This window comes from Tigriopus californicus, chromosome 9, assembly GCF_007210705.1.
Source record: "Tigriopus californicus strain San Diego chromosome 9, Tcal_SD_v2.1, whole genome shotgun sequence".
Classification (NCBI taxonomy): Eukaryota; Metazoa; Arthropoda; class Copepoda; order Harpacticoida; family Harpacticidae; genus Tigriopus; species Tigriopus californicus.
In genome coordinates, this window is record NC_081448.1 from 1,588,094 (window position 1) to 1,615,587 (window position 27,494).

Consider the following 27,494-nt stretch of genomic DNA (forward strand, 5'->3'; position numbering starts at 1 on the left):
GAGCGGAATTGGATAATGAGAGGGCTCAAACAGATAGGGCAATGCACATTGAACCATTGTTGCTGAAGACCTTGAATTGTGCCTCTACTAGATCTAGGTGGTGCTCTACCCCAACCCCAACCCATCCACTCCATTCTATCTATTTCTATGTCTACCATACGTGTCCAATACGGACATCGACAAGCATGGCTAATAGGAAAGGGGAAAACACTTGAGGTGGCCCTTATTGTTGTAGGTGTCTCCTCCGTTCATTCAGGAATGACTTCATCAAAATGTAAATGATACACATTCGCTCGTTCAAATGAATCGTTAAGCAGATTGTCTCAGCGGGGGTCGCCGAGTGCTCACTTGTCTGGTTCGTTTCACACCTACCTGAGTATGAAATCCCAGGGCCTTGTCATACAATTTGGCGTGGCGGTGGCAGATCCCCAGGGAGCCATAAGCCGAGGCTTCGAAGCCTTTATCCCTGATTTGTTTGGCCAGTCCGAGCTGTTTTTGGTACACGGAGATGGCCTCTTCCAATTGATCTTCCATCTTGAGCAGCACATCGCCCATATTGCCCAATGCTCTGAACTTGCCCTGGTTGTGCTTCATGACTTGGGCGATGGCTAGAGGCCACAGAGAAGAAAAAATACGGCGTTAGACTCACTAGGAACTCTGTAGTGTGCAGTCGACTTACACTACGCAAGTCGAGAGAGAAGGAGGAGGAGAAAGAGGGAGAAAGAGAGGAGGGCAGTGAGGGGAAAAAATATGATTAATGATCTTGAAATTCAATTATACCCTACAATATTGTGTATGCTGCACAACGGCAAAGACGAGTGACGGTTCAATGCATCCTCCGGAATGTGGCGGATTATGAAGTCATGACTCCAATGAAGCTTTGGCAAGTTGTCGAAGACTACCCAAAATGAGTCTAATATCATTGCTAAACGTTCCGTGCCAACTTGTGTAAACTGCACCCAATTGAAAAGCCCATTTGGCAATTTAGTCGTCACATTATCCCATCATGGAGCGATGGCCAGGCTCCATGGTTGGTAGAACAAGAAGGTAAGAGACAGGCATTTGTTTGAAATAAAGAAAAACCCAAGGGTACTCACCCAAGAAGTATTTTTGACATTCCAGTGCACTCTCAAAGTTGCCAATGGCCAGGTGGGCTAAGCCCAAATTGCAATAGGCTCGGCCCATGTTCATGCGATCTTGTTGATCTCGAGCGAGTGCCAAGTCTTGATCGTAATAACGAATGGCTTCTTTGTAATTCCCCAGGCAATAATGGGCATAGCCGAGAAAATGGCAAGCTTTGGCTTCGCCTTCCACATCGTTCAATTCTTGGGAGAGCATCAAATAGTTCTCGTAGAAGGGCACTGCTTGCGTGAACTCGCCCCTTGAGGAATGACAATTACCCAGGTTGCACAGGGCCAGGGCCTCACCAGCCGAATCTTTTAGCTCGCGGGCAATATTCAAATGACTATGATAGTGCACAAGAGCCATCTCATGCATGGAGAGGGCCTGGTAGGCGACGGCCAGATTGCCATGGGTTGATGCCTCTGAATTTCGATCACACACCTCCTTGGATATGGTGAGCTCTTGTTTGTGGTACTTGATGGCCTGCTCGTAGAAGCCACTGGCCGAGTAGGCGTTCCCGATGTTGCCAAAGGCACGACCCATTCCTGCACGGTCGTGCAACACTCGGGCAATGTTTAAGTGGGCCTGATGGAGCTTGAGTGCCGCGTCATGGTCTCCACATAATTGGTAGACGATGCCCAAATTGGAGCAAGCCCGGCCTTCCGCCACCTTGTCTTTGGTGACCAAAGCCATGTCCAACTGCTTTTCGTGCCAGACTTTGGCTTGGAGGTGCTGTCCCATGCAACGGGCTGCGTGTCCGAGTCCGGCATAGGCTCGGGCTTCGATGGCTTTGTCCTTGAGCTCTTGGGCTAAGTGTAACACCTGATTATGAAACATCACAGCCTGCTCATAACTTCGCTTGTAATGATAGGCTGATCCCAGGTTGCTGTAGGCTCTGGCCTCCTCCACCTTATTGGCCAGTGACTTGGCAATTTCCAAATGCTTCCTGTGACACTCCACCGACTTGTCGAAATCTCCCATGGCCAGATAGACGGCACCCACGTTGCCAGTCTCGCGCGCCTCTTGCACCCTATCGTTTAATTGTTGCACGAGCTCCACGCATTGTTTATGGGAGGCCAGGGCATTTGCATAATCTCCCGTGGCCGTGTAGACGTGCCCAAGACTGGTGAGGGCGGTGGATGCCGCATGCGAGTCTTTGCATTTCATGGCAAGCACTAATTGATATCGATGCGAGGTGAGCGCTTCCTTGTAGTTGCCCTTGCTGAAGTAGGCCGATCCCAGATTGCCGTGGGCTCGACACTCTCCGGGAATGTCGGACAACTGCTTGGCCACCACCAGGTCTTGCTGCATGTAACCAATGGCCTGAAAATGCGAACAACTCGGACATTGACAAGTGGTACCATCGCATCAGAGCATGGACAGATGCTTATCGGGATGGTCCCCTCAATGAACAACAAGAGGTCGATCTTGAATGGGAGGATTGATCTCGGCATCAAAATCACTTTGGAATGCATTTTTATTTTCCGACCCACCGACCGTAATCAAGGATCACCAATCATTTTTGCATCATCCCAAGATGTAACGGGAAATCAAAGTCCAACTAATTCCAACCCCTCTTTTACGTACCTTATCGAGGCTGTTCAGAGCCCAATAGGCCGAGGACAGAGCGGAAAACACGGATCCTCGGAGCTTCAAGCTGCAGGTCCCAATTTTAAGGGCACTTTCCAACACCTCGACCGCACTGGAGTACCTTCCTTGGGCCAGAAGCTCTTGGCCAATCACAGATATGATGACAAAAGGCGACTTGTCCAACTTCATCATCTGAAGTTGCCGATATGTGGGCTCCAAGGTTCCTGCCGGGGGAGCAACGAAAGCATGTACGTACATACATAGAACGCCCGTCGAGGTAGCAACTTGAATGTCACATAATCATCATTATCGTCTTTAGTGTACCTACCTTTGAGTGGTGATTTCATGGCCGCCTCAATGAGTCCAGCCAGGAGCTGCAACGATTTGGGATCCTGAGCCAGTCCATTAGCGAATGCGGCCAGGGCATCCGAGTGCTTGCCCAAGCATTGCAGAGCCACACCTTGGCGATAATAGGCCTGTAACATATCATGGGAAAAGACTTGATAGTAATGCAAGATAAATTATCAATGATTATGAGCTGGATAACTCGCAAGAGCCACTCAAACTTCGGTGGGAGGGCCATCCGGAAAACCTTCTCCAGATTTCACATTCAGATAGGATCGAGTTTGCCTTGCCAACGAAGCCAAAAACGAGCTCGTTTCTGACCACATCGTTCTCTTCTGAGTGGCCAAAACTACTTGTACGAGATCCTGATAAGCCAAACTGAGGGCAATTAAAAAGAGGGGAAAACAGAAGATGCATCTTGCATATTTCTTTCTTTTCGACCGTTTTTTTTTTTCACTCGCATTCCTGTTTTTTGCCACTCTCTTTATTCACGACCAAGAAATGGGTGCCAAAGCATTCGAATATTTTCCCCCGTTTTTTTCCTTCTTCTGTCCAACCCTATGAAGCGGGTGGTCAATTAATGACCTGGAATTCCAACTCATCAGACCTGTTTCGATTAATCTTCGAGATGGCCGCCCACTTCCGATTGAACTTGGAGAATGTATTATCTCGCATCGAAGTGCTCCCCATCCTTTGACACTTGAGCTTGGCCCTCTTGAATTAAGAAGAAACGGGATGCATTCATAGATAAATTCAATGCAATGATCCAGGTCTGGATAGATTATCTTTGGCTATTGTAAAGGCTCAAAGGCGAAGCAAACTGCCTTGGATAGAACAGATCGCATTGTGACAATCACGAGAGCATGAGGCGATATTTTCCCCTCACCAACGTCTTCGTCCTCCGTCCGTTTCTCTAAGGCATGTCATTTCGATCAAAGAAAAGGGCAAGCATCGTCATCATCATCATCATCATTTGAGGACTGGATTCGATTATTATCGTTTCTGGGAGATTGGTCTCGGCCCCTCTTGCCATTGACATCCTTGGCTTTCAAAAACGAGGGCATTTATTTCTCCCCGGCGAAGAGAAATTTCAAACATTCCAAGCTCCAGCCAGATCCATTACCAATTCATTAGCCTCCTCTCAAAAAACCCATAAAAAGGGTCATTTACCAGGCCAAACGCTGGCAACAAGAGCCTATCATCTCTAGCTTTGTGTCCCATCTTCTTTTGAAAATACTTTGCATTTGATCGGCTCTCATAAACGAGGCCATAGCACGTCGACGATTCCTTGGGTATTGACACAGAAAACCGAGGGCCTTTGTCTCGAAACATTCTCAAGAGGCATTTACGGACTCTGCATAGCTAAACTTTAAAAGCTTTGAACTCACCTTGGGCCACTCAGGGTTCAGATCTCGCGCCCGAATGGCGTCCTGCAAGGCTTTCGGGAATTGTCCCATTTTGATGTAAGCAGCGGATCGATTGGAGTGGAGGATGTGATTGCCAGGATCCAATGCGATTGCCTCCGTGTACAATCGAACTGCCAGCTTGAAATCTCCCGCTTGGCAGGCGTGATTCGAATCCCGGACCTTCTCCAGAAAGAGGGTTTTGTTGGCATTGTCCGACATGGCAGCCGAGAGTGCCAATGAAGGTGATTGGCCATCCATTGTCAGGAGAATGATCTGAAATGAACAAAATGAGGGGAATACAGAACTCGTGTTTGCCTCATCGACAGACATGGAAATTGGTCATCGCGCTTCTTGGTCGTTCGTTTCCTCTGCGATTTACGCTCCTGGGATGCTACAAGAGGGCTCACCCCTGATATGAAGTGAGTCTCCCACTCTCAATGTGCAGCATCATTCAAAATGGCCTTTGTCCAAGTGTCAAGAATGAATCACCTAATGGGACATGAGTGTTATGGATGGGCCCGGAAAAACAGTTTGGGGTTACTGGTTCATTCATCAATGGCGCTGAAGTGAAGGCATGGACTCGTTTTATCATTCTATCGAAACTCAAAAGAACAATTTTGGGGCCCGTCAACGATAAAATGCCGTGACTTGAGCAATCATCAGTTACTACCAGTCGATAATGACGGCTTACCTTTACTGGCCATGGCCACTTTTTTGTCTTTTCCAAGATCGACACCATAAAAAAAGCGACCAAGAACTGGAAGAACCACATCGTCGCTAACACCTAATCCGTCACTTGCCATATGCACTTCAGCATTCCTCAACGATTTCGAGGGTTCTCTCGCGTTTTTAGTTTGGTTTGGAGCATGAATATTTTATATTTGCTTCTACATACAGGAACAGAGGACGCAAGATCGATCTTGAGGGGCTCGTTCAGTCTAGTCGAATGATGATATTAACTTTCACCAAGATTTTGGGGGGCAAAAAAGGCGCCCATTGTTCTTGGCTTTTATTAATTATCCATCGGAAAACTTCCGTTCGTCTTGGTGTTCAGTCATGGTTGTCAATCAATTTCAAGCTTCAAGGAAGCTGTACAATAGCTCAAAGAAATTAAACCAAGGCAGTCTTGATAGTGAACACGCCCGCGTTCAAGATTGCACATTGTGCTATGAACACACACAAAAAATTACTACTGTACGTACATACAATCAATAGAATCCGATACTGTTCTAAGCCTTTGACAAGAGGAAAGACAAAGAGCCTTGGCAATTCACCCACAGGCTACCGAGGCATAATCCTGTGATTTTTCATCCTTCTCAAGTTCAAACCGAACATTAAGGAATGCATTCAGGGCATGGTTTATGGTTTATGGTGGCAAAGCCAGAATACTAATTATATGGTGCCTTATTGCTTTTTCCGAGGCGTGTTCTTGTGTTCGTCATTGGCCTGGAAAAGAAACGAATACTTCCCCTGCAAGGAAGCAAGCTGGCATATTGGATTGGCCAATTCCGACATTTGAACATTGGACGGACGAAATCCTTCGAACGCTGTAATTCATTTCGTGTTTAAGATTAGGTTCCGCCTTCCTTCGCTTGCGATTGGATCACCATTGTTGTTTTAAGTTTTTTTGTTGGCCCCTGCATGATTAAGAAGTCTGTCAAGGACATATCGGATGAGTGTGAGGAGGCACCTGAAGACATACTTTTTCCCCGCGCGTAAATGGGTTTTGAAAAAGAAATGGGAAAATAAAGGCGGTGCCGCACTTTCTGCGAAAAGAACTCCACGAAAAGACCCGATTGAACAAAGGGATGACGAAACAGAGGTTCGCTTTTAGTGATCATCAAAAAATGCCCAGATAACTCTCGTGAGGGTGTGCATCTTGGACGAACGTAAAGACGTTGCTTGGTTGATGAATGCATCGGGTGCGAAACCATTTTTGGTCACCTTCATCATCAGTGTGGAATGCCACAAGCTAAACCATCCATGATGGTTCCTTTTATGCCGTGCGGATAAAATTTGAGTCGTCGATACTCTGTTGTTGCATTGCAATGGAGGAAAATAGGAATGGGGGGACGATCGTTTGAGGGCATTCAATAACTCCCGTGACAGATTTCACTTTTTCATACCCAACTAGTATGCCGTGTGTACTGTACGTACGACGTGTAGAGTATTGTGGCCTTATAAGCCACTTCGAGAGATTGGGTCTGGCATCGGCGGCCTCATCAGGGTCTCGGGTTGGAAGGTGGCAATTATTCTAATGGTTGAACCTTGAATTGATTGCCTCTTGTGGTTAGTGCTCAATGTTCACCTTGTGGAACACCATCAAAGAGAAGGATTTGAACGTGTCTACCAATTCGAAGAAGGCACTTTCATTTGTCAAAATGGCGTGAGAGCCACGCGATATTGCTCCTAGGCCGAATCTTGAGTAGATTCTCGTTGTCCAAAGAACACACACACCACTACTAGCTCTATCTTCTGTACTACTCCCGATTTATCTGCTCAAAAATCTTCCCCCCTCCAAATATCATCCAAGGACGTCCAGAAATCAAAGAAGCAATTAGACCAGATTCGAGACGCGAGAATGACTCCTGAAATTCCTCTCAAACCACCACCACCACCACCACCACCAATACCCCCCATTCCTACCACATGGGTCTGTCGTACTCATGTCATTGTTTGGAACGCCTTCATTCCCAGCCCATCTCTCTCATCCAACTTACAGCTACCACTTCTAACCTCCAACTGTCGCGGCATTGTAGATTTGAGGGATACATAAGCTCCCAGATCCCGGTCTTGATGTACAGAATGTAGGAACTAGGCCAAGATATACGGTTCGGGCATTATGTTGCCATATTGCACAGAGTAGCATACGCGTACACACTCTTTCGTTTCAAGGGGACCCAAGATGGAATTCCGAGGGCCCCTTTCCCTTTCCACGTTGGATGGAGATGGATGAAAGAAAGCGATTGTAATCATTTTATTTGGCGAGAGTAATGATGATTGCTAGATATCGTCACCATGGCAAGTACGAATCCGTACAACTGTAAAAAGATAATGTCCGAGATTAGCTAGAAGCTGTCCGGGCTCGTTTTGGATCTTTTCAATTGGATGCAGGTGTCACTTATCATCCTGTATAACAAGTCATCAAAACTTGATTTGCACCGACGAGCGAAAAAAGCCCATCCAACCACAAAGTGTCCTAACAACGCCACAATGGGCCACAAGGTTTATTCGCCATAAGTTTGATACGGATAAGTGCATTGCTGAAGCCAAATCAAATCCCGGAGTGTTTTACCTCCGATTTTCATCCATCCATCTGGTAACGAGAAGACCAGCAATCCCCGATCCTTGGCGCCATTTGTCGATCCTCCGATAGCTGGTTTAAATGGGGATGATGTCGTCATAAAATGTCAGTTCTGGGCACTTAAGATGCTATTTCAGGGGGAATTGTTCTGTCAATTCCCGGAGGATCCCAGTCCCGGCATTTTTTGCTTGTTCGTCTTTCTTCGAAGCGATTACCCTCAACTTGATTGCCGACGGCAAATCTTTTATCATTGCTCGAATGAGATCCATTTCGTAACAGGGACATTCGATGAAGCGGATTTATATTTTGGTGGGCATGAAATTTTCAAGTTCAAATTTCCAACCTGGTCGGAGAACCAGGATGACGGCGGCAAACCCGGCAAACAGACATCAAATACACGCCTTTCCAGGGTGATTTGAAATTGCTTGGCCAAAAAAGCCCACTTGACCGGCCAATGCTCCAATGCCACTACATCCTAATCATGATCTCGTTTCTCGAGGTCAATGAGAATGAATAGTTGGGAATCAATCTTCACTTTCATCTTGGTTCGCTCCTAACGCCTCCATTTCTGGATATGCTCATGGTGTGAGTGCTGAGTTTGTTGATGTTTGAGTGAGTGTGTGTACATCATGGTACGCGTTTATTCTTGCAGCAGTCATACACATCGCATCCCCGATTTCCGACCTTCTGAGGCGGGGCCTTCATTTCCATACCAACGACGTACCCATGCCAATCATCATTGCTGGCATTCAAGAGCTTAAATCTGCCGATGGCCCCGGGGTACAAGTAGACCCGAGCTTGCATACTATGTGTACTTGCGAACCTGAACCTCGAAGCTATGATACTGACATTGAAAGAGAGGTAGATCTAGATTAAATCTTTATGTGCCGTTTTTGCTGGTGTGCAGTTATATGGCTAAGGATACTTCTCCAGTTTCCTGATTGTGAGTGCTCCAATTTTCCAGGCCTGCTCGTCAGTGTCTCTGAGAAATTCGACCAATTTCAAGCCTCATTCGGCATCTGAGCTCCCATAAAGTTTAGCTCTTGAAATCCTTGAAGGTCGAGCGACGTCTATTTTCGGGAATGACCACGTACATACTTATCTCCAAGTCTTGCCACAAATAAAATCGCACTGAAAGTTTCATCATCCAGATTCTCGGGCACCCTGTCGGTTTGTATATTTATGCTTTAGCGTGAAGGTGGACGGATATCTTTGGAACGGGCGGAAGGATCTCTTGAGGATTGAATAGGTTATGAGTCCATTCCCAGGAAGCGCCTCCCATCGCATTCATCTCATCATCGTGAAGTGCGAAAAAAAGCAGGACAAAATTGATGAGAAAGGGTGAAGTTCATGCATGAGAATGAGCTTGCTTGCCATCTCGGTCGGGAGGGACTCATCATCATCCTTGCATCCGCCACCTTCTTCTCCTTGTCCTCCTCGTCCTCCTCCTCCCTCTCTCTTCCTATCCAGGATCGAATCAGAATGGATGTCAAAACAAGTTAATGACGTTTCAAGCCCCTCACTCAACAGCCAAGATCGGGATGGAGGTGAGAGAGTGCTTGTGGATCTTGTATACATACATGCCTACGTACGTACAAGTGCATACAGTGGGTATCCGTGAATGAACAGTGGGTTGATAGACTAGGCAAGACCCTGTGCATGTGGTGTGGATCATGAGTAACTTCATCCAAGTCCAAATAGCCCACAACGGACTCGCGAGATAAGCAAACTGGGCGACATTGAGTTATTTGATTGCACTAATAGTGAAGGTTACTTATGGTGGCTCCTGATTGGATCATTTGCTGGAGTTGATCGGCCGTGCATTCAATCCAACTTGCTTGTGACAATTTGATGGCCCACTGATATTTTTATTTGCCCTTCACTCCTATCCTAGATGCTCGTAATCAATTCAAACTGTTCTCCGAGCACACGTCAGAGTTTCGTAATGTTTTAATTAGACGGAATCATGATTGGCCTTGGAGGGAAAACAAAAAGACGGAGGTCTCATCTTCCTGTGGAGAAATCACTACTTCTGGAAATTGTTTTCGTGTTCTGGAGACCGGTAGGACTCAAATCTCAGAATGTAAACAACAGCCGGCTGTTGAGGTGGTGGTAGAAATGTCAGAGAAACTTGTTGTAAATTGCCGAGGTTTTTATGAGCCTGTTTACGCGGCCAGAGCTTTTGGGGGGCAAACTTTTCATTCCCATACTCATAAATCCACAATAAAACGCTGATACAGATTTCAAAGCAACCTTCAGCGTTCCTCTTGAAAGTGATGAGATTTGTATTGGATTTCTTTCCTTGAGGATTGTGTGTTCGTTTGGAATGTCTACGTACACAGTATATAATGTATCGGGTGATGAAAACAAATATGGTGTGGACTTCCAATTCTGGGAAAGAGAGGCATGACAACAAGAAGATGCCAGTTCGAGATGACGAAGATGGAGAGGGATTATTATTTCTTTCATTTTCTCTTCATGCTCGTTAGCACCGCTCATTTCACAAATTCTCTCAAATGAATAAACATCAGTTTTCCAAACCCACAATTCCATCTGGTTTGCGCAGCCGAACGAACTCCTCGCTCAGCCTCGCCAAAACCATCAGTACTAAACCAAGGAAAAAACCTTTGAGGCTCTAATGGGGAGAAAGCTAACATATGGTGTGAAAACATGGTCGCAATTGAGCTCCAAGATGCTCAATGATTTGATCGTCTCTTCCCATCAAGGTAATAGCAGAGCACATTGGTACATCAACGTGGACCAACAAGTCGGATTGGCAGACTAATCCGAAAACGAGCAAAGCGACAAGACTGGTGACGACACAACTATAATGATTATGGCAAATGGATGACCAAGATTTCTGGGCACGTAGAACCGTCTTGTCAGCACTTGTCCGTGGCACAAAGCGGCTCATTATTATTTATCGGCCATTCATTACCATCTCGTATTTCTTGGTTTTCTTCCTCTAATTCTTCAGTGACGTTTGTCATAATGCATTGCATTTTAATATCTACTAAATCATTTGGTACTATTTGCACTTGCTGACAGGAAAGTCTAATATCTCGGACGTTTTCGAGCTTGTCAAAGGAGGGGGCTTTAATTTACGGGGAATCTCGCCAATCCAATCAAGGACATTCCTGGCCTTCCAGTGATCTCAACGACTTCAGGAATCGGAGAAAAGGAGTCGTTATCATTTTTCATGCGTTTTCCAATGCCAGTCCTTGAGTCCTAATTCATGTAGATTTCGCAAGAAGACTCATCATTTGTCATAGACCCAGTATTTCCGCCCCCTCCAAGCGAACTCTGATCTTGGTTCCCAAGTTTACATACATTGCTGCGGTTTTCAAAGCTCAGGGTGAGCAATCAGTGGGTCCGGATGCCAGCGAGTCAGTGCGTTCATTGATAAAGATTTCGGTGTGTCATGCCACAAATGAGGGATATTGATTGCACCGGGCATTAGAGTCCAACTGGGCAAGTGTAGCTATAAATATACACACACACACTCATTCACAACGACTATCCTCATCATGATCATGATGAGGATTATTATTCGCCGAATCCAAGCGCCTGGGACGCAGATGCACTTGAGGCTCTGGATGATGAGAATCAAGCGTTTGAGCCCATTCGAGACTTCAATGAAACCCCCTCTAGAGGTCTTGCATACCATTAATTAAACGGAAGAAAACAAGTGACGTATCATGATATCCGAGAGAGGCAAGCACAGAATCGCATCCGTTCAAGGCTAGGAATCGTGTTTCGTAATTTCCGCCAATGAGTAATTACGACTTATCCTAATTGTCAATTAGGTGCAATGCTAACATGAGTGGAAGGACGTTGAAACGAAAAGAAGATGCCCGAGTTCGAGGGTTTTCGAAGATCTGGTTTTTAACCTCGATCATGGACTGTAGAAGACAAGAATCCAGCCAGCAGCCCTTCAAACGCACTTGAATTGAAAGGGCGAATCAGAGAATGCGACCTTGGCTCTTTGATTCGGATAGTTTTTGCAATGCTCATTTTCGAGCCCTTCCCATTGAACAAATGGCTGCATTCCACAGATTTAAGGCGCAAAACTACGCTTGAGCATCATCACGTATTTATGGGCGTTGTCAACAGGTTGCAAATTAGCCGACAGGGTTGTTGGCAGCGGTATGATTATATTTCCTTTGTTTCTTTGGACAATGCATGATTGTAACGTTTCTCGGGAAGTTTTTCGAACTGATAAGCTCCATGCACCAATCAACTCGCATCTGTGGGCTCGATATCAAAAGCTGAGGGACACGTTGGATAAGGAAGATTAATGAGAGGGGGCAAACAAGTCCCCGAGATAGCGCTGTTTTTGAGCCCCAACGTCCACCCATGAATGCATCGTCAGCTGGAAATATTGCTCTATTGGCCACTAGACATTAGCAAAAAAGCTTGATCTTGCATGCTTGATCAGTTTCGCAAACAATATATGCGTATCATAGTCTCCTAATTTCTTTGGAAATTGCCAGTTAAGCCTGTGGTATTTGAAACGATCGTACCATGAGTTCGAATCTAGGTTAAATGCTTCTGTGTTAAATCTGTGAGTCCAAGTGATCTGTCCTGATTCTTGAAGTGCTTTTTTGTTAGGATGCCGTAATTGAGATCGGCAAAGGGGCGGATAATGGGCGACAAGTCTACAACACCTTCATAGGCATTAATCGTTTGGATTTAAGAGCCACCCCGCAGTGATGTACGACTTGATGAATGTCTTAATTACATTTGGCAACATAGCTTGAGTACGTTGACAAACCAGTTGCTCTCAATTCCGGTTCACTAACCAAGAGCACACTCAATCAAGGCAAACGTTGTCAACCTTGCACACACGCCAAGGCACAAATTGCAAGACAACCAATTCCTGAGCTTGGCGGGTTTGTTTACTACTTCCTTTCAGGGTGACTGGAAACCTTTCGAGGCAAAAAGGCGGAAAATTTCATTCATCTTTTCAGTACTTTTATGATGAAAACAATGTGGTTCATTATATCTGCTCTCTCTTATTTGTTTGTCGGCCAAATGACACATTTCGTTGTGGTTAGAGAGGATGCGGCATTTTCTGTGCGAAGACAAAGGGGCCAAGCCAAAGAGGGTTTGGTGTTTGTCGAGAACTGGAGGATGAATCAATATTCTGGCGAGGAAAGGGGGGGGCTCTTTGTTCCATTCATGTCATCTGGCTATTCATTTTCAAGTTTCTCCGCTCGTTTTTTTTGCCACTTTCCGATCCGCAAAACTCAATTTCGAGCGTATTAGGGGGGAAAAATTGGCATTCAGCGGATGGATGGAACGAGATTTCACTAGCACGGTACGTATTTTGTTTTCTTTGCCTCCGCCACTGCTTCTAATTCCGTTCGGTTCGGTTCCAAAGAAGTCGGGAACCTCCAATTATTAGTGGATAGAAGACTCCTTGAATCTCACGCAAATCCATCTCAAGAGGCTTCATGCGTAGACGGGATACGAGAGAAGCTATATAAAGTTGCTAATTTGCTGTGAGCACTTCATTAAGTATCATAAATCTTGACCTTTCATATCCAGTGTGAGAGGCAGACAAAAGAAATTTCGGTTAGAAGAAGAGCGAGCAAGCGAGAGAAAGACAGAGAGAGAGAGAGAGTATTTGGCTCCTTCTCTAGTTGGCTTTGATCATAGTTCTACTCGGTACATAGTCCCACTCAGCCATTCAATTACGTCCAATCGAGATGTTCCTCACTCGGAGACTTGCTTACTACACTCACTGGTATACAGGCATATTTTCTAGCCCGAGAATCGTCGACTCACCTGAAAAATCAACGAGGAAAGGGAGCTTAGCGATACCATTATGGACATGACTCTTTTTCCTCTTCAAAGGACCCCGGACGCCACTTTTTGCCTCTAGTTCTTAGACTTGGTATACCATCCAACGAGGCAACTAGCCACTACATGACAATGAGCTTGATCTAACAATTGAGTGAAGATTCCAGGGGGCACATCACCTGAATAGATGATGTCCAGTAGCCAATTTTATTCCATAACGCCATCAACCTTATACGCAACAGCGTGACGAAATCGACTCAGCCCGCTCCAGCCAACTTGGACCTTTTTGGTGCCACAAAGGGCACATTTTCAAATACTCTCCCTAACTGATATTTCTGATTTTGCTGAATACCTCAAGGATCATCCATTCTCAACTGGAGTCGGCGAGTCGAATTATCCCGAGGATTAGTCAATATAGTATATAATAAGGAGTGCAGATGAGGTCCCTAGACTGGACCAAATTTCACTTGGCTCGAGATGACTTTGATTGTACCCCAAAGTGGCAATTCATGCTCATGTAACGTGTTGTGAGAGAGTGTCAGACCAGAGCTCTGGTGAGAGGTCTGTCGCTTCTTGATCTCACTTGAGAAGATCGCAATCTGATTCAAAACACTGGTATTGACTGATGAAATTATTACTCGAGGATCTCGACCCTTTTGCCCACGACAACAATATTTACGCGGGATTTTTGCTTTCTTCCACTTTGGCTTTGGCAGAACCGTAGCCCAAATTTGATGACACACGGAATTGGATAATCTTTCATTGGAGTGCTCTGTGGTAGGTCGGAGAGACAACGTGGCTGTTATTTGGGGCGCCAAAATTAGCTGGGGAAATGGGTCTCTCCGTCAGAAGAGAGTTCATCACCACGGTAATAATAATTATTGTGGCTTTGAGCATCCAATTTTCGTAACAAGGCAAGCTATTCATGTGTCAATCTGTTGCGTTTCGTGAGACCGTTCAAAGAAACTTTTGTCTTTCGAACAACTACGAATGCTACCGTTGGTTTGTTCCAAAACTACCTTTCCAAAGTAGGTCAGCTCCAATCCTCAGATTCCGTGCCTCTTATAAAATGCAAAAAAGCTCACTTAGTTAGTCAGTTGGTCATAAGGAGAATCATATACACTTTCGTGAACCTCCGAGAGAAGTCGGGAGTTTGGGAGTTGCAAGTTGGAAGTTGAAACTTCGATGCAAGGTAGTACACTATCGTAAAAGATACCCCCCTTGGGTGGTGGGCAATATTTCACGACTCCTTTTGCGTTCTTGTCAAAACCATAATTTTGCACGACCGTGAACGTGCGAAGGGCACATTTTTAACAACCCGCTTTTGATTGACTGATAATAGGGCCGCCAAGACTTCGAAGACGATTTTGGGGGGAGGAAGCCACACAAGGGAAGAAAGCGGGGGCGTGTAATTTCCGAATCTAATTAGCGACGATTGGGAAGCAATTAAACACATGTCCCTCTGTTTTCTTCATGTTTTCCTTCGCCGTGAAGCATAAGTACCACGCATTAAGAGGTAGACGAAGACGACGAAAACGATGAGAACCCCTGTGATGATGGTGAATGTTTGGGCTTAGCGTGTGGTCCTCAACTGCTTTGGCTGGCATCCCCACCATGAGAAATGGAGAATATTTTGAACGATGCTGCGACCAAAACAAGAGCCCATCTCTTTCCCTCTGCGTTCAGGGCTGCCCGCTGACCAGAGGAACAATCAAATAAGAGCAAATCTTGCACACGTACACACCCTGAAGATTCAAGGTCGGGTCAAGCCCAAAGGAATTCCAAATCAGGACAATGGATGATAGACCAACTGTTGGTCTGAGGGGTACATGAAAATATAGCTTGCCAAAAGCGGAAATGCATCAAACTGAGATTATGCAAACAGGTTGATGGAGAATCTGAAGATTTGGGTGTTCTGCAAGGTGCCATGTTAACACTTTTGTAAGTCGACAGTGAGCTAATAGGACTCTTTGTTATAGATAAGGATAACCTTAAAAGTTTTCCGTCGTACTTTTAGACAACATATCCTCAGACCGCCCGAATTGCATTTTCATGCATACCAATGGTGTTTTTTTTTTTGAAAAGGACGAGGCGAGAACTCGATGTCCGAGGAAATGATTGAGATATCCTCAATCTTCATTGTCGAGGCGGTGTCGAAATCAAACAAGTTTTATCTCCGCCTCGTCTAAAAAACGAGTTACCAGGATGACCAAATTTGGTCTCAAGCTGTGATCTTGGTGGAAATTCTCGGGAAAAGCCATTTTCAACCATGCCTCCAACCCACACGTTCCACGGACGGACCTCCAAAAACTCATCAAAAAACCCAAAATAATTATAACTGCAAAGAAGACGAGAGATCGATAAACCACGTCTCTGCGAGTTTCGAGAAAGTGCCTGCCCTGCTCTGCCCACTGGTTGAACTTCCGCACACCACGATTTCCACAGCTGGCCATCTATTGGAAGTATATGCATACATACAGTACGTACATACTCGTACAGCAGATCCATAAGTAGGCTAAGATTGCTATGTGCTCCTTATGCATGATGTGGTGCATGTGGGACGACCAGCCAGCAATAATCTACCATTGTTGAGCCTTCTGCCATTCAAATGCGAGGGAGGTGCACTCATCGGGCCCAAGTATTTTCACAACCAACTCAGCTCCAGAGCTCCGGGTGTGTGAAAAAACGCGAGCCAAGAACTCCAGTGATAACACAACGAAATTAATGTGGGGAGAGTGTTCGAGACGAGGGCCAGGGATGTCGAAGAATAACCTTCAGAATGTTTTTGGCCTTTGTACTGGCGATGAGTTATGGTAAGATTATTGGCCAATTTGGACATGAAACTTCCTCCGCAATGTGTGTGTATCAAGAAAACAAAAACTAACTTGGGATATCAAGTGTCTATTATTCTGTTAAGACGCGACTGTTGTTCCGAACAAAGACCCGAGAATTTTAACGTCCATTTTTATAGCGGTTTAAAAGCCAGGCCGGTCATGCTCGTTGATTATCGTCGTTCGGATCTGTTTCCCCTCCAAAAATAATAAAGGGTTGCCACGACTTTGAGGGAGCACCAACACTCCAGTACAATGAGCCAAGGGACGTACAAAGGTATGTACTACTAGCTTTACGAGACATTTACAGGTTGAGATTGCTCAACAAGATGATTTCGAACCAACCCATTTGTAACGAGGGCTCCCCAAAGTCTTAGCCGAGAAAGTACCCGCGGTAGCCATTTCGGGTTGATGCACTATCTTCGGCTTTAATTAGAGGCTCATTTGTTCATTAGATAGACGAAATACCGTGGAAACTCGTTCAGTGTTCCCGTCAAATTGTCTTAGCCCTCAAACTGTGCTTTGACTTCTTCATAAACTCTGAGTGGGTTGCGCGTATGGAATGATTTTCGAGTTCTTCGATCATGGCTGATTGATGTCTCTTTCTTAGTTTCAAGCCCTTGATCCTCCCTCAACATGAAAGCAAAAAAGCCACAAATTGCTCTTCCTGTCATGTCTCAACCACAATCGATATTGTTACCACCAACAACCAATTGGTTTGGTCTTGACTTCGGAATGAGATCACTCTAAAGGTCATGCAATATTGGTATCAAACCTCCTTCCAAGGCCCTTCTTGTTCTTTTATGTACTAGACAGATTATCAAGGAAAGGAGGGGTCTTGTCAAGCCGAGAAATTGATTCCAAGACCACGTTATTGTAGTTGATCGTGAACTCCAAGAGGAGATTGCAGGGATGCCCTTCCAATTATCTCCACCATCCATACGATTTGTTCCCATTTGAGCAATGAACAAAGTGACTGCTACCAGAACTGGTTCTTGCCATTTTTCATGGGGCTCATGGCTTTGGGATTTGATGGCTTGAAAAGGCGATCGGTTACCCGACACAACTTGCCTGCGGATGCCCAAAGTGGTCTACCACTCAACCGACTCATCAGCTTGAGGGCCATTGGCTGGCGCTAGTTATTTGCCTGACTTCTGCAAAATGATGATTGAAAGCCTAATGACAGTTCTCGAGGTACCAAGAGGATTGGCAGCGAATAATAACGTCTTCCTTTCGTGGGATTCGTTCAGCCTCCGTGCAAGTTCACAGACAGCTGAATCCTATCGCCTGTCAAAAGCACGACCTTGCCAAAATGGCGAAAGAACGCTATGATGTGCTCTTTTTGTGAAGAGCCAGAGCAGATCACCCTGGGATGGAGTGTCCTTGCATAAAGTAAGGCAGTAGTGTGTTTTGTCATATGATAGCTTCTCAAAGCCCAATTTTCATCTTTTGCTTTTGTCATCAGCCACCAATCGCGACTTCCCTGACGATGTGCTTGAATTGAAAAGAGGCCTTTGGTTGGCGAACGCTTGATTTGCAGCTCTATAGCCAATAATATCTGAATTCTCGTGTCAGAATTTAAACAAGGTGTGGCAAAATGGGAGCCCATTGCCATCGGAATGCAAGAGCTCTAAACAGGGCTCAAATTGGAACATGCAGTGTTGCCAATTTGTCTTATGTTCTGGGCTCAATGGTGTTGAGCACCATGGGCCGGTTTGTCACAGTCGAGGTTTTTAAATTCCCAGACGTGGCGATTGAGCAGGTTTACCTACACACAGAAGTCAATTGGACTTGAAGAGACAAAGAAGTCATGATGTGCAATTGGCATTTCCAAGGCTTTGGGAATGCCAAGCTTGCAATACAATACAGGCAACCGTATGGCAGTCGGTCGGAGTTTATTTGCTTGAGCATTAGTCCGGGACAGATCTTTAGATCTGGAGAACTGAGGCCGGCGAAAATCAATTGTACGACCTGCGCTTGACTCCGTACACGACGTTTTGGTTGTTGTTGCGAAGTTGTTGTGGCTCTAATTTCAGTGAGGAGAAATAATCATTCTTTTTTTCCATTTCTCTCATTCTCCCTCATGCTTGTCAATTTATGAGTTCTTCTTCTGAGAAAACCCCGCCACAGACCGACCAACCAACCAACCGACCAGCCATGTTTCTTTCCAAGTCGCTCGACCACATCCAAACCTAAAACCCAAGCGCCCGGACGGACCGACCGCGAAAAATTTGACTCTCTGAAATTATCTTTTTTTCTCTCTCTCTCTCTTTTCAACTAGAGTTACCCTCGTCCAGAGTCATTTTGAGAGTAGGTTGCCCAAACATGGCCGAAACTGAAGTGAGGATCGTTTCACTCTGAAAAATATGAGCTCCTCACCTGGATGGACGGAAATCAGGCCAACATTAGGGATCTTTATGAGCCCCCTTCCCGTTCATCTTGCCAGCGCCAAGTTATTAGGATTCGCCAACCTCGGTTTGTATTCAAGATTCCAGGCGTTGAAAATTACAATAGTGTTACGTCAGGATTAGAGAATCTCTCTCTCGCTCTATCTCTATCTCTCTCTGTGTTTCTGTCCGAGTGGTGGCGTGGATAATAGCAAAATGGCCTGCTTGCCGAGTATGACTACGCATGTAACCTCCTATTAGTATGATTCATGGAATTGCGGGCCACCACCACGGAACGAAACGGAGAACGAAAATCGTCTGTCCACTTGCATTAAAATTCCGAGCTGACCCGTGCTGGGTCCATCCTTTTAGAGGTCCACTCTTCAATTTTCGTATCAAGCTACTACCACTAGTCTCATTTCATGCTTCCCCCTCGGTCTCTCTCCCTCTCCCATCCCTCCCTCCCTCCCTCGTATAGTGGTTCAACCCCAAGCCATGAGATCATAAAGTTCCCTCTTCCAAATGATTTTTGTGCTGTTTTCCAAGGTGATGTTTGGAGAGGGCCAGAGTCGACGGAGGCAGAGCAAAAGGCTCGAGGGGACTAAACACGCAAATATGAAATGAATTCTCGATTTTGGGTCGAGACGCTTCAGACTCAGAGCCCTCATGATTTGAGGTGGACCTTTCAAGTCTTGAGGGCAAAAACGAAGACAAAAGCTGAAGACAGATTGCAGTCACCGCAAATGAGGATGGATCCCGGCTCAACATTGATAACTTGGAGACAAATAAGTATCTGCGATAAGGAAAGGGTTGGCATCTACGGTGTTTACATGGGGTCGTCATTAGCTAGCTGTTTTGTAGCAGATAAGCTATAGATAGACACAATTTGTTAAGCAGATTACCAACGAGAAATTCCGTTGCCCTTGCGAAATAGAATCTCCTCAAACGAAGGATATCTGTCTGATCCATCATTGGACACCCGAGAATGATCGCTCATCTTCCTTCGTGTCTTGCTCCATATCCTGGCGAAAGACGAGAAGGATCACGAGATCGAGAGCCAAAGCGATTCCATCCACCTTCTTGCCTACGCTCAACCTCGACTGGGAATGAAGAAGAAGATGCTGAGAAATCTGATTTCGGGGTTCGTGCTTCCGAATGCCAAATCGGCCATTGTCTTGCTCAAACACTACCCATCTATCTCATGGCGGCAAAAGTGCTCAAACTCGTTCAAAATGGCTCAAGATTCTCACACGTCGACTGCAAAATCCATTTGAGATCGAGGGGTTTCAATATTGAACGATTCCAAAAGACACATGCTCGTATCTTATCGTGATGTGTGGCGTCTTTATTGACCTGACCCCAAGGTCTGGTTGGATATACTATATTACAACGCTTCAGAGGTTGGTCACCCTTGAAAGCGTCTCGGGGTCCTTTGGAGGTACCTGCCAATGGATTTGGACGAGTCGAAAAATCGCTTGGCAATCATCGTAAGACAGGGAGAACACTGCGAACAAGACAACTAGCACTTACTAAAACCTCCCTCCCGAATGTCTCATAGATATGTGAATCTACAATTGGCCTCAAGTATTTGTCTACCGGTAGGGTGATAAAAGATACCGATCACCCTGGGGTCGGCCCGATGCTTGAAATAGGTTATAGCATGAGTAAACTGCAGCGGAATAAGAAATCCCATTGAATAATAAATTGACCGTATCTAGATTATTTTGCATCTGTGATCAAACTCCCGGGGTGAGTTAGAGGAGTGGAGTGGAGTTGAAGAGTGAGTAGTAAGAGACTGTCGTATAGTATTATAGAGAATTCCCGATAGCAATCAGAGACCACTTGGACACTCTACGGTCCATGAGTTTGATTTCGTTAACTCGGAATCGTTTCAGTGATGCGAAATATCTCTCCTCTCCAGGGCTGCCACTTTGAACTATAACAGCAAAACAGATACCCCCGCAATCGGTGACCTGTTGCCCTTGTCCCGATGTTGACAAGACCTCCTGGAGAGGCGAACTGAGGTCAAACAACAAACGAGGACCGAGATTTTTTCCGCCGGTGATTTCAACGTCCGACATTGGACTACTCTCAGGTAAAAAGCGGAGAAACACAGGATTTTAGCCAAACAATAGGGCTCACAATGGCTCAATGGGCTTTTACATTGTCTAACAATGGAGCATAACAAGAAGGAGGATAGAAAGAGGAGAATCGCTTGTTGAAACGTCCTTGAGATTCAATAGTATTACCTGTGTGCTCAAGAGCTTCGTACCAACCACCGCCCAGGGACAGTTGAACTCTTGAAATGTATTCTGAAAAAAAGTGTGCCCAGATCAGTAATCAGTAACTCCCATACTGAGAGACCTGAAGTCTGGACAGGAGTACATGAAAACCCGCCGTTATGGTGAGTGGTACACAACTACCATTATCCTAATTTGCATTTTAAGCCACACTTGACATTTTATACCATCGCCTTCGGACTGACAGTTCCTTGGACGACCCTAGCCAAGCAACCACCCTTCTTAACAGCCCAATACAGAGAATAGACTGGATGGGGTTCGTCAAGGGAGGATTCTCTGCCCTCAATGCAATCTAATTTCAAGGGACGGGCCACTGCCTCCTTCTTGACCATTCTCAACCATAGATAAACGAGCAAAAAGCCAGACAAGAACCACTACCTGGACGTCAGTGTCTTGTATTTCCTATTCCATACAAGTATGTACAGCTGGACTCCTGGACGATCTTCAGCTTTTCCTGAAATCTGTGGCACATGTAGAACTTGACAAGTGAATGGTATATTACCTCGTTTGTTTGTCACCCGTCTCTCAAGAAGCTAGCAGCCCGACCCAGAAATGTTAAAATGTTAATTACTATGGTCCACAGCATCTGAGAGGGTACCAGGCACCACACGATGACGGTAAATATTCCCGTAAAACAAAGAGCGCGTCCCAATCCTAATTGGTAAGCAGACATTATTAAGCCATTTCCGACGGCAAAGTCGATTGTCCAAAATTAAAATGGTATTGGCCAGTCGCACCTGAACCCGAAATGGGTTTAGCGGTATTAGGGTCACAAAACGAATTGACAAATTACAGAAGAGGAGAAATTCCATCGCTCTTAGATACTGGATGTCAAGAAAATCATCCACCATCCCCCACCTAGAAAGCTGGAAACCACCTTATCCCGAGGGCGTTTTTTCTAAGTTTTATAGCAGTAGCATGTCTCGAGCATTTTTTCTCACTGTGGTCTCAGCTAGAAAGAGGGTTGTAAAAAAAAAGAAAGTGAATGGATTATTTTAGAAAACCCGCCATTACGTTTTTTTTCATATGGACTACGTGATTGGTACGAAAGAAGTTTTGAAATTTAGGTAGGGGATATTTGTTTAATTAGACGATGGTTGTTAATGGTTTTACGAAAGATAATAACCATGCTTGAACCATCCAATGACATCTCGAAAAGAATGATTTGACAAAACTGGGACAAAGAAACGCACTCTTGCCAACACCTTTGGTAACATAATACCCAAGATAAAACGATTCTGGAAAGCAATTAAATCCAAGTTGCAATTTGCGAGTTGTAAAAAAAGCCGATCTACTCAGAGAGTTAGCTCGATTGGTCGTCTTCGAGCATTTGAGACAAGGATTGAGGGCTCAATTCCCGCAAATCATTCGCCTCAATCATCTCCTAAACTTTGGTCGACCATCTTCAGGATCTAGAAATTCATCGTGGGATTTTTTTCGCTCAAAAACTCTTGTTTTCCGCGCACTATTCTCAGGCTATTCTAAATCAGGGAATTCAAGAACATAATGTGCCAAAAATGTCTCGTCGCAAAGCGGCAAGTCATGAAAATCAGGGTTTCAAGAGACATTGACAGGGTGACTTGTTTCAAAAATCTCTGATGACTATTTGTGGCACGCATTTCATCGCCAGACTATGCAACACTCACTCTGGTGGGGCGATAAACAAGTATTTTTCTACAGAATCATCATGCTAAAGCTACAAATTAAATTTATTGCTCTCCTGTACTTTTCTGGGAATGACTTCAATTAAGGCTCGAAGACGAAAGACCCGAGTTATATGGTTGGCCACGTTTTCCAAAGCCTCGTCTTGGGTTTTTTTTTCTTGCCCATCAACGTCTTTTCCTTTGAAGAGAGGATGGAGCCAAAGTTCATGTGCTATTAAGTAGGAAATCCCAGAAAATGAAAATACCAACATGATGAAGAAGACGAACTATCATGTGATGTCCACAATTTTCAAGCCGGGAATTACTATGACCATGATGATAATCATAATAGGTCTGAAATTATCGAGCCCACACACCAACGACAGGGAACAGAAATAATCAACAACAATCCACTTTTTTGCAGCGGGGCAAAGTTCAGTCAGGATTTTTTTTTTTTGGGGGGGGGGGGGGTGCTCTTGCCAAGATATTCTATGTAGAGTTGAAAAAAACCGCTCCAAGGAATCCTGAGCACATGCCGAATTAAAAGCTGCCTGGTAAGATGCCCATAAAAGTGACCCAAAGACACCCTTGGCAACCCTTGGCCCTCAAAAGACAGGACTTTAATGGCTTAGAAGTAATCTCTTTCACTCGGGGAACTTGCCCATAATGTTGATGATAGCGCAGTTTCAGTCACAATAGACGAGTAACAATTTCAAGGTCGGAGGAAGACGTAGACGATCATTATTTCGTCTTTAATCTCCTTTTTGTCACGTTTTCAGCCCCCAAAAAGTTTGACGAAGAAACTTGTGCTCATTGCTCTATATTCTCTAAGTCGTATGTGATTCCTGGGTTTTCGAGCACGCTCTGTTTTACGACCCGATTCAAATTCCTGGGCATCAGTCGAAGTTCAAGCAGTCTCGTTGTACCAGTACTCGTAAGTAACGATCCATGAATGCATATTCAACATTGCAAACAAGGGTGTTTTGGGTGCACAAGGGTAAAATGCCCTGCCCGTATACCCGTCGTCGATTATCATATTGCTCGGGCTCGTTTCTTGGACACGAAATGGCTGAAGAACAATCACCGCACAAGCGGACAAGGGTACCTAGTATGTGTTATGGGGCTCGTGTCGAGCACAAATTCCTGGAAAACAAGTGCACGTTATTCCGCATTTCACCAGACTTGAGCGAACTCGTGCAAAACGTGGTGCAGCTCGAGAGCTACGTACATAGCTAGCTGGTCTTGATATGTTCCACATTGTACCAACGAGGCACAGCCAGTTCATTGAGATCTCCGGAGATTTGGAGAGACCGGAGGAGGTTCAGGTTGTATACCTGAGAGGTTTTATGACTTCACAAAGTGTTGCCAAATCATTAAGAGTGACGAAGGCTCTCGCAACCAACCAACTCGCGGGTCGGTTCGTTCATTAAAATATTTCTGAAACTGCATTTTCCTCCCCATCTTTTTCGTTCGGAAACTATTTCACAGCCAGCACGCTGCGGAAAGGGCATGGCACATTCCGCTCAGTTTACGACCAATGTTTTGGCGACCCTGTTTGGCAGCAGGGGTATATTTAAGGGTCGTATAATTCTAATTTCGAAATTGTTTTTCATCCTGTCCCAGATGCATCTGGACTCTCTTAAACGTTGATGCCAGTTTGAAGATGAATTGAGGTCTTTTTCCTTGCATTTGAGAACAAAATGGGGTTCTTTTGGAGCGAATTGGAAGAAAATCAGAACCTAAACTTTGAAGCTGTTTTAGGTGGGTAAATTGGGTACTACGTAAACATAGCATATAAAGTATTCACGAAGTCCTTTCACGGATTTTGCGGATTAGTCCTTTTTCCAGGAATTTTTCCTGCATAACGCCCATTTATTGCCTTGCCTCTCCAAGATCTACGAAGCCTCATTTGAATTTGATGCGAGGTTTCTCTTCGCCTTCTTCTTGGGAATTTTCTTCTTTACTTCATCTGCTATCCGGTGGTTGTAACAGATATTGAGAGTTTGTGTCCACGTTTAAATACTAGTAATCTCATGTTTCAAGACACTTTCTGAGCTTGCTACAAGCCTCCATTTTATTTTATTGTCTTTCCGTTTTACCCCGTCCACATGGAGGGAAAAGATAGCTTTCATATTTTTACTCACGTATAATTGGGGTTTCGGCGCCAGAAACGATTACATATCTTTTTCGACCCTGGAGAGCGAAAACCAACAATAAAAGACTGAAAGGAAATTGCTCCTCCTGTTCCCCGAGACAGAAATGGAGAAATGAACCTTTCCCGTCTCGAATCTCGATCTCGTCAATATTGAACTGGCCATAAAATAAGTGCTATAAAATGTTGCCGAAGAAGTCCGTTGCCACATTTTTCAATTTCCCTTCTTGAACTCGGCCTCAAGACGAGTCAAATGAAGATATCACGGCGGAAATAAACAATAACAATGGAAGACGACTTCCTGTCAAAAAAGATGATTGCCTGGAAATATTGAAAAACAGACCCGGCAATTATCAATTGCTGGTGTTTGCAACATGTCAATTGCCATTGAAATCTGTTTTACGTCGACTTGAGATATCTTGACTGGCCAGCTCAAGTTACCAAAAAAAGTGTTTTGGCCGAATCATTGCTCTCAATAGATCATAGTTTTTCGGTCGTGTCTACTATGGCCAGTACACACAGGGGTTAGACGATCGAGCAAAGAACGAGTGGTTGTATGGTCTCTACGAAGCTCGGTACATGAAGGAGGGTTCACAACCGAATCCTGCCTGGTCTACTCTATAATTATTGTCTGAGAGTCACTCCCGAAGCACCAAAGTTATGGCGAGGGCTTGAATTGAGGCTTGCACACTAGTAGTAAGTACTAAATGGTAAATCTTGCCGTAAGATAGTGGCAGGTTTACATTCGTTTCAGAGGAGATTCAGAGGAAATTGAAAGTATGAAAGGTCAAATTTCCTAGGATCTAGAAGATGTTCAGTTGAGGATTCATTAAGTTGGTTTGGGATGGGTAATCATGATAATAATCGTGTGTACGCTGAAGTCTCGTAGAAACTGATGGTTACTCTACTCGAGGGGCCCTTGGCTTACCTTCAACAAATGATGGTTTCCAAGAACAAGGAGTGATTATATTCCTGATTCACTCATCATTTCTGTTGGCACTGAACTTCACTCCTTCTTTTTCTTTTCAAGTCAAAAACCATGTTTTCAAAACACTCTTCGTCTCCTGCTTGATCTTCGCTTTGGTTAGTCTTGGTCTTCTGGCACACTGGAATATCGTAAACAGCCTCTAGCACACACCAACCAACCAACCAACTAACCAACTAAGCAAGCAAGCAAGCACTTACTCACTCAGTCAGCGTGTGTGAGGGTTACTAGTGAGTGTATGATGGCCCCCAAGAAGTTGGGTTTGTAAGAGATGTCACTACTGCGAAGCCACTCCAGCAACTGAGTTCACTTGCGGCCGAAAACCCTCGGCAAAACCAGTCGCGCCCGCACTTACCTGCCTGCCATCTCTCCCTCACTCCCCCAAATATTGAACCTGGACTGGACGGATTGAATCGAGTCGACTGAACCCAGACTCACTTACTACGGACCAGGAGAGCTGAAGAGGTCTCTGCTGTTTGGAACGTACATAGAGTGGATAGAGAGGATTGAGTTGAAGGCGCTGGCACGCAATCTTGGAAAGGTGAGGTGCACAACTATCAGAGAGTGACTGACTGACTCAGGAATCGAAGGAGGTGCCCAACCCAGGAGGAATCATCAACTCGGGGATCCAGAGCTATACAGGGGTGTATCTTACACGTGTGAATCTATTGGGAATAGCTGAGATGAGCTTTAATACCTTGAAAAAATATGACCTTAAATGCTGTGTTATCTCAAACAAGACAAAAGAAAAGGCTGTCTAAGGCAGTTTTACCTCATTGCTGTCTTATGATTTTTTGGTGGTGCCATTTTTTTATTTTCATGATATCTACGTTGAGAATTTGAACATATTTGTATACATTTTAAGTCGTTTTTTTGGTCTTCATTCCTGTTTTTCAAAAGAAAATGTATTTTTGTCTCCTGCTCTAACAAGACGCCAAACTTTGTATCCAATGCTTGGTTTTGTGGCAATAGTGCCATGATTTATTTACACCGTTAAGACTTTATCAAATCTCCCTTTGAGCGAAGGCTTGAGTCGATCTCCCGTGTTGGTTGGGATGTGGAAGCCCCCTTTTTGGTGGCTTGGAAGGTGAATCAAAACATGTCATTATTTTACCCCGGATTGAACATCACCAACGCCATCTGTGAACCAGACATAAAACACATTACGGAGAAGGAAACAGTGGAGGAAGAGGGGGATGGATGACTTTCCATGATCGTAAATTCGCCACCCCAGGACCGCCAATGAAATAACGAAATACCTGACTGACATCGGCTCTACCTTGCTACGGAAGTTTAGTCGATCAGAGCGATCATGAAATAAAAACACCAGGCGAGTAATTGTTCTGTGAAGAGGCTTCAAAATCCACATGTTTCTCGTAGGTAAGAATCATCTTTCACGTGCGTGGCATCCAACCGACATTGATTGGAACTCAACCAAATCGTTGGGCGTCCAACTTGTCTTGAAACTAGACCTCGTCTGTCATTTGATCACCATGACTAAGCACTCATTTCACAAGGGGTAGGAACTTTCACATAAGAAATCTAGTTATGAAAGCAGTCAAATGTCAAATATTGATTAGGCTCCCCCAAAAAGGGAGTTTCGACCGGGATCTAATAAATCAGC

At 44.9% G+C, this 27,494-nt stretch overlaps 1 protein-coding gene across 1 annotated transcript in view; it reads right to left on the reverse strand.

Annotated features, from left to right (window-relative positions):
* Positions 1-26,030, reverse strand: part of LOC131886731 (tetratricopeptide repeat protein 28-like) — a 33,333-nt gene extending 7,303 nt beyond the window's left edge. The window contains exons 1-6 of the mRNA XM_059235132.1: positions 25,814-26,030; positions 4,446-4,736; positions 3,041-3,188; positions 2,710-2,936; positions 1,098-2,445; positions 373-608 (exon numbers count right to left, since the gene is read on the reverse strand). Coding sequence (XP_059091115.1) covers positions 373-608; positions 1,098-2,445; positions 2,710-2,936; positions 3,041-3,188; positions 4,446-4,721 — 2,235 coding nt within the window. The 5' untranslated portion in view covers positions 4,722-4,736; positions 25,814-26,030. The remainder of the gene's footprint in view (positions 1-372; positions 609-1,097; positions 2,446-2,709; positions 2,937-3,040; positions 3,189-4,445; positions 4,737-25,813) is intronic.
* Between the last annotated feature and the right edge of the window lie 1,464 nt (positions 26,031-27,494).